This window comes from Natator depressus, chromosome 17 (genome assembly GCF_965152275.1).
Source record: "Natator depressus isolate rNatDep1 chromosome 17, rNatDep2.hap1, whole genome shotgun sequence".
Classification (NCBI taxonomy): Eukaryota; Metazoa; Chordata; order Testudines; family Cheloniidae; genus Natator; species Natator depressus.
In genome coordinates, this window is record NC_134250.1 from 7,671,631 (window position 1) to 7,679,051 (window position 7,421).

Consider the following 7,421-nt stretch of genomic DNA (forward strand, 5'->3'; position numbering starts at 1 on the left):
TTTCCAGGTGCATGGGAAGCTGTCTCATCTCCACACGCCTGTGTTACAGCGCGTGCGATGTGTGGTGCTAGGGTGAAGGCAATGCTCAGCACAGCCGATGTGAGTGTGATTCCCCCCCACACACCCCTTTTCCTTTTGCCTAGCCACTACCGGCAGTGACCCCAGTCTGTCTCCGGATTCCCAAGATCCTTCCCAAGACGACGCGAAAGACTCGGAGAGTGCAAACGTGTCAGACAAGGAAGCGGGCAGCAACGAGAATGATGATCAGAACCTGGGGGCCAAGAGAAGGGGTCCCCGCACCACTATCAAAGCCAAACAACTCGAGACACTGAAAGCAGCCTTCGCAGCTACCCCCAAACCCACCAGGCACATCAGGGAACAGCTGGCCCAAGAAACCGGGCTCAACATGCGAGTCATTCAGGTACCAAAATCCAGTCCCAGCCTCAGCTACCTTGGGGCCAGTTTGTGTGTACAGCTCGCTTGCTAACATTGTGTTTGGGAGGAGGGTTTTCCAGTCGGTTAATCGCCCCATCCAAAGCCCACTGAAAGGCTCCTGCTGACTTTGAGTCAGGCCCCATGCGGGGGTCTCCAAACAAACCTCCAAAATACAATTCGGCTGGTTTCAAAGTTAAACTTTCGATGATGCACTTTCCAGCTCCGCACCATCTCAATGAAAGGGGAGAGAAGGGACAGACTTGCCAAGCGAGTTAAAGAGTCGGGACTTATAATAATGCCTCCCCTGGGTAGCAAAAAGCCGCCAGAGGGGCAAGATACCCAGACCCCCGCTCACGCTGCGCAGTCCTTACTCCGACCGCTGAAATCAACAGGGCCGCTTCTGGAGCAAATCTAGTGTGAGAATCTAGCCCCTAGCGACTCTGTGCACAGAATTGCAGGAGACCTATTTATCCCTCCCATAGCCATGGTAATAAAGGGAAAGCAAAGGCTTGTGTGTTTAGGATACTGGTCAGTTTCCAAAACAAAAGAAAGAAAAAACAAGGGAAATCGGCGTTCTAGTTGGGCATTTATATATATAATTGCAATGTAAGTTTTTGATCCTAATGTATACAAACAGCTGCTTTATGTGGTCAGAGCCTGGTGTTTATTGAACTTCCTCCTGTGGGGCTGGGTTGAGAGATCCCTGAGAGGGTTAAAACCTTTCATGCATTTTGTATCCACCTTTCCTTTGGCTCCTGACATATACAGGAAACGTATAAAGCTTTGACTTTGTTCCAAAAAGGACCAGCAGTATTTTGTACCGGCAAGGCATACAAAAAGTAGAAAACGGGGAAGCACCCAGAGGAAGTCTTTCTGCAGGAAAACAGAGAAAAGAGGGAAAGGAAAACGTACTGTAAGCCCGGGAGAAACGGCCAGGAAGAAATGAAGGAAAGGGAGTTGTCCAGAATATATTGTAATATTGACAGCGTGCCTCGAGCAGAGCAAATAATCCAGCCCAAATTTAAGGGGTACCCGCTGGTTTTCAAGATGACCAGATCGAGGAATATTTAGCGTTATTCTTTCCAAGTTGTTGTTTGTTTGTTTTTTAAACAAACCTACTATTTCTAGAGTGACCTTTTGGGCGGACCCTCTCAAACTGAAGAGAAATGTGAACCGCCGTCGCTGCTAGAAATAGTCCTGGCCTTTCCTAGCCGTCCTGTTCCTGCAGTGACCGGTGCACGTTACGGGGGATCAGCCCTGCAGCCTTCGCCCGGGCAAGACTCCCGCAACCCTCAGGGGAAGTTTTGCCTGCGTGAAAACTGCAGAGATTTGACTCCTAACACCGGGCACAGACTTTATTTAACAAAAACATGCAACCCTGCTTCTTGCAGAAAGTGCTAAAGAAGCTGCGAATGGTATCGAAATTAATAACCATAAATGTGAGGGGTTAATGGATAAATAAGAATGACAATGCGCTGGAATTATTAAAAGGTTTATAAACCCGCAGCGCTGGGGGTAATGGGGGGTTAAAGGACCATTAAGGCGAGGTTAGATTGGAGAGTCTCAGTGTGAGGATAATTAGGAGTAATCTTGTCAGGGTAATAAGAATTAACTCAATCATTCTTGACCTGCAGCTGGAGTCAAAGAACCAAGGGCCTGATTTGAAATGTTCAATTCAACACTGACTGTATATTTGAGGACAGTTTAGAGATATATATAGACACGAATATGTGTGTCTACACACAGAGAGCTGTGCGCGTATATGTTAATTAGCTGGTTTTAAGATATGAATAAAGGGTGTATCTGTGTACATTATGTGTGTGTGTATATATAATTGTGTGAATTCATATACACACAATATACACTCTACATATGCATACACACAATAATGTACATACATACATTCAATGCTGAATGTATGTATGTGTAAATATAATGTGTGTCTGTGTGTATACAGAGGGAGGTTTGTGTAAACTGAGTTGTATTGTTCATGGGAAATATATTTGCCGTGTTGTTAAAATTGGAACAACAGAGGACCTGATCTTCAGTGAGTTTTGCCTGAATACAGATGACAGGACTGAGCCCCGGTATCCGCTGTTTTTCCCTTAAAAGAAGCGTAACCTCCGCCTTTGTTTGCCCTGAGCGGGGTTTCCCCGGCCCAGTATGTGAGACCGCGGGCGTTAATTAGTGACCCCGGGAGTTAAGGCGCTGAGGGCTTGGTTTTGGTTTTATTTAAAAGAAAAGCGCACCTCTTTATTTAAAACCCATTCTTAGAATCCGTCTGCGAGGCCAAAAGATTTATTATTATTATTATTTTTTTAAATCTTGCCGAAGCCCTTGGAGAAATTGCTCCCGAGGATTCCCAGTGGTTTTTTTTATTTAATTTATTTATTTATTTATGTTTAGCCTTTCCAGGCCATTTTCTAGGCGGCCCTGTCTTTATTTTGAGAATGAAAACCCACCCCCAGCTGAGCCGGCCCGGCGCCGCGGGCGTTGGGCTGAAGCCACTTCTCTCACTGTTGCCGGCTCTGGGACTCCCCCTCTCGCCTGGGCTGTTACAAAGCGGGAGTCAGTTCACTGTATTCTGGGTGTCGAGAATTCAAGTCAGAAAAGACGAGGCTTTCCCAGGGGTGGGGGCCAGAAAGCCCCTAAAAACCCGTTGCTGTCTGGAGCCTGTCTCCAGTGATATACAGGCTGTCACCAGCGTCCAGATGGGTTCACGCACTTTGCTATTCATCAGCCGCCTCTCCTGCCCCGGGGGCTCCGCGGAGGGTCCTAGGGGGGAAAGAGGTGCTGGCTCCTAATTCGGTTGCACCCCGGGACGGAGCCAGGCTTGACACCGGAGCGGAATGGGGGCAGAAAGAGCAAACAAACACGAGAACTAACCCTAGGAAAGTGGGGGCTGAGCCGCCCAGAGGGAGTCAAAATCCTGCCTCCCTTTTCATAGACTAAAGGGACAGTTCCTGGCGGGGGGTGGTTTGAACCCTGGATAAAAATCTTCCCCTTGGTGAAGGACTGAGTGGGCCGGGTCCCGGGGTCTGTTCTGCAGGGGAGGGTAAAATATCTATCTGCGCCTCTGCCTTGGTGTGTCTGGGTTTTATGCAGGGCTGCATCTGTCTAAGGAAGGGCAGCCTGTGTGCCCGCGGGGAGAGGGGCTGTAAGAGGGGCAGTGCAGGGGCGCGGTACCGCTGTGGTGCGCGCACACACGACCCTGGCTCTGTGTGGACGCGGCTAGGTGCCGGGTGGCTGGAGAGGCGGAGTGGCCAGCCCCGCTTGCAGGGGGGAAGGGGAGCTCAGCCCGGCCCAGGCGGCTCTTTCATCCCTCCCGTCTCCTTTTGCCGCTCCCAGGTGTGGTTCCAGAACCGGCGCTCCAAGGAGAGACGCATGAAGCAGCTGAGCGCGCTGGGGGCCCGCCGGCACGCCTTCTTCCGCAGCCCCCGCAGGATGAGGCCGCTGGTGGACCGGCTGGAGCCCGGGGAGCTCATCCCCAACGGGCCCTTCTCTTTCTATGGAGGTGGGTGAGAGCGCCGGGTAGAGAGGCGCCGCAGGTGAAGAGAGACAAAGGTCAGGCCAAGTGCCCCAGGCCCAACAGCTGGCACGGCTGGAAGGGGAAGAAATTTCTCCTAAGGGGGATCCCCCCCCAACAACAAACCCAGCTACCCCCCCTGGAACAGCGACAGGCAGGGAACGCTTCCCCCCCTTCCCCCCCCCCCCCCAGCAGCTGCGCAGCATAGAAGCAAAAGATTTTTCTCTCCGTTTCACATGGGGGGAGGATTTCAGTACGTGGGACAGGTGGGCAGATAGGTAGCTCCCATCAGGGAAGCACTAACCCGCTGGAGGGACACACAACCTGAAGGAGAGAATTTAAAAAGACAGGAAGGAAAGCTGCTGAAAATGTCACCCCTCAGTTGAGAATGGCCCCTGCTCTCATTCGATGTTTTTTAGGGGGGGGGGGATTTTCTCTCTGCCTGGGCTTTGGGTATTCTTCTTAGGGGAGGTTTCTCTCCTTCAGGCCTGTTTTCATCTCCAGAAATCTTGCATAAATAATTGAGCACTCTGAATATTTATGGACTCCCTGCTTTCTAGAGCCAAGTTGAAATCTATTGGCAAAGTTTGGGGGAGGGCTTATTTGAGTGTGTTGCATGTTAGGAAGGGGAGGGGGAAGCATAGAAGGTCTAACATTTCTGGTTGGTGGAGGACTTATTTCCCAGATCCCTGTAAATACAAAAGAGGGGACTGGCTGTGAAATCAGGACTGATTATCAACCTCTGGCTGCCACTAATGAATCACTGGAAATAAAGATCTGAAGAGGGAAAGGGAAAGGCTACCCCTCTCTTCCTTGCCTTGACTGGTCCTTGGCTCTTCCTGAGATTTGTATGATTATAAATTAGCTACTTTAGAGAGAATGTGTAGAAAGCCTTCCATTTCCACTCCAGCTGGAATTAGTGCGCAAAAGGGCGGTGAGGGAAATAAACAAACACTTTAGCCTCGCAAAACCAGTCCGGGGGAGGGGGAAATGAAGGGAACGCGAGGGCACAAAAATGAAGAATGCAATCTAATGTAGTGAGCCAGAGACTGTGTAGTCCCATCCTGCAGTCAGCTGGGCTCTGTGTAGAAATAAACTCTTTGATCCGTGGCATTTTCCTGAAGTGAGAATAAGGACCGGGCATAAAACAACAGAATCCGCCAGTATTGTTTTCAGAAGCCTTTTAAAAGAACGGCCATCTGGTTAGTTTCACAGTCATTCACTGCTCATCCTTTCCCTTTTTGTCTTTATTTAAATCGGTGAAGTTTCCCCTACATTCCTTGGCTAAAGTAATTTGAGGTGGTGTGAAAGCTCCATCGTGAACAGGGCGGAGGGACATTTCAGTAGATCAAATGACAGACATTTAGGAAAGGTGCTATATATGTTCTTTGGGCCACGATCAACTGGGATGGGTCCCTCCGGCTCAAACAATTTGAACCAAGTCTTTCCAATGGACCAGGATGCAGAATATCATATCAGCTAAGCAGTATTGGCTTTTAAATTGAGTGCATTTATTTTTCTTTGTTTTTATCAAAATGGTGACTTTTTTAGAGAAAGGAGGATGGAATTCCTTTGCAGACTTGCCAAAATTTGAAAAATGAAGCAGATCCCTGTTTGGGCAAAGTACATAATACCAGTGCACCTTAAAAACCCAAAATTCTTTTACTTACTGTGAGCTCTTTGGAGCAGGTGAGGTACTCTGTGTGTTTTAAGTGGTACAGCAGCTAGCCCAGTTGGGCACTGGGGAATGAAATACACTAACAGGCCAGCCTCTCCCTGAAGCTAAGCACCTGAACCTACATGCAGGGCCAGATTTTTCTAAGTGTTTAGCACCTCTCTAGGCACCTGAGTGAAGTGGCCAGATTGGCAAAAGCGTTCTGCCCCCAGCTCCCATTGGGCTCAACTGGGAAGTAAGGGCTACTGGGCTCCAAGCTACTTTATTTCGGTGTTTACCTGGGTGCTGAGACATTAGGTTTTGCTTAGGTGCCTAACTGAGGGCCTGATTCAAAGCCCAACGAGCTCAATGGAAAGACTCCTGTTGATTTTAATTAGTTTTGGACCAGGTTAAGGCACCTAGTTTGCCTTATGGCTATCTAGTTCTTTTATTTTTTTACACTTGGTTCCTTTGCATTATTCTCCCTCTCTCTCTCTCTCTCTTTGTCTGGTAGATTATCAGAGCGAGTATTATGGCCCTGGAAGCAATTATGATTTCTTCCCACAAGGACCCCCTTCATCTCAAGCTCAGACACCAGTCGATCTCCCCTTTGTGCCCTCTTCTGGGCCATCAGGAACTCCTCTGGGTGGAATGGATCACCCATTACCCGGACACCACCCTTCTAGTGAGGCTCAGCGCTTCACTGACATAATGTCGCACCCTCCTGGAGACTCACCCAGCCCTGAGCCCAACCTTCCAGGTTCTTTGCACTCCATGTCTGCAGAAGTTTTTGGTCCAAGTCCTCCGTTTTCTTCAATATCCGTCAACGGTGGTGCTAATTATGGCAATCACTTGTCACATCCACCAGAAATGAATGAAGCCGCTGTGTGGTAGCTTTAAAACAAACTGGGTCTAAGTAAGTGATGATCTTCTAGTCTGCTTATGTTATGGTGTACAGAAATGAATAAATATAACATCTCTCTTGCCCTAAGACAATTTTACTTTGGGAATGAACTGAATCCAAATCACTCCAAGGCAAGCTTTGCTATAGACCGGGACAATCTTCATAATATGGTTGTAACAAACAAACAAAAAAGCGACATTTTTTGGTACCATTGAAAAGACACTGGTGAAGCTGTACAGTAAAGTGCTGCCCTGCTATAGGATGGCATAGGTTGAATACCCTGTTGGATGTCACCCTAAGAGCCACAATCCTTAGGAGCTTTTCGTTTAAAAAACAAAAAGAACAAAAGAAAGGTCAAAGAAAGGGAGGGGGGAAGTGTGAAGAGCGCTAGTATTCCTGATTAAGGATGGTTCTGGCATTATGAATTTGTTTGTTAATTTTGTCTCTCAGAAAGTTCAACAACAACAAACTCTTTTTAGCTTCAGAAACGTGAGCCTGCTGACTATCAGGTGGGACTTTTTGTTTTTTAATTATTTTGCCAAAATAACAAATACTAAATGTAAAGCCCTCAGCATCAACTCTTCTACCTTCACAAAGCTACACACACAAAAAAATCCTCATAATAACAAAGGTCGCCAACCAGACCTCTAACTAAAAATGACTTGAAACAAACAAATAAAAAAAGTATTCTACCTTCACAAAAAAACCTAAACAAAAGACTCTACTGACCTAAAAACAGTCAACTGTTTACGTAGAATGTTAAATTCAGGAGTTCAATGTTTTACTAATAAATCCTGTTTTAGAACCTCTTGTTCAAAAGCAAAATATTTTGAGCAACCAACCAAAATATATCACTTTCTTTTCTGTAGATGTTATATGACAGATTGCAGGGCTTGTGGTTC

The 7,421-nt window shown here is 47.4% G+C and overlaps 1 protein-coding gene across 5 annotated transcripts in view; it reads left to right on the forward strand.

The window, feature by feature from the left end:
* Positions 1 to 6,890, forward strand: part of LHX1 (LIM homeobox 1) — a 394,100-nt gene extending 387,210 nt beyond the window's left edge. For 4 of the 5 annotated variants that reach the window (XM_074974975.1, XM_074974974.1, XM_074974977.1 and 1 more), the window contains 3 exons: positions 144 to 421; positions 3,784 to 3,949; positions 6,130 to 6,890. In XM_074974975.1, coding sequence (XP_074831076.1) covers positions 144 to 421; positions 3,784 to 3,949; positions 6,130 to 6,509 — 824 coding nt within the window. In that variant the 3' untranslated portion in view covers positions 6,510 to 6,890. The remainder of the gene's footprint in view (positions 1 to 143; positions 422 to 3,783; positions 3,950 to 6,129) is intronic. The other variant, XM_074974978.1, reaches the window with a different exon arrangement.
* The last annotated feature ends 531 nt before the right edge of the window (positions 6,891 to 7,421 follow it).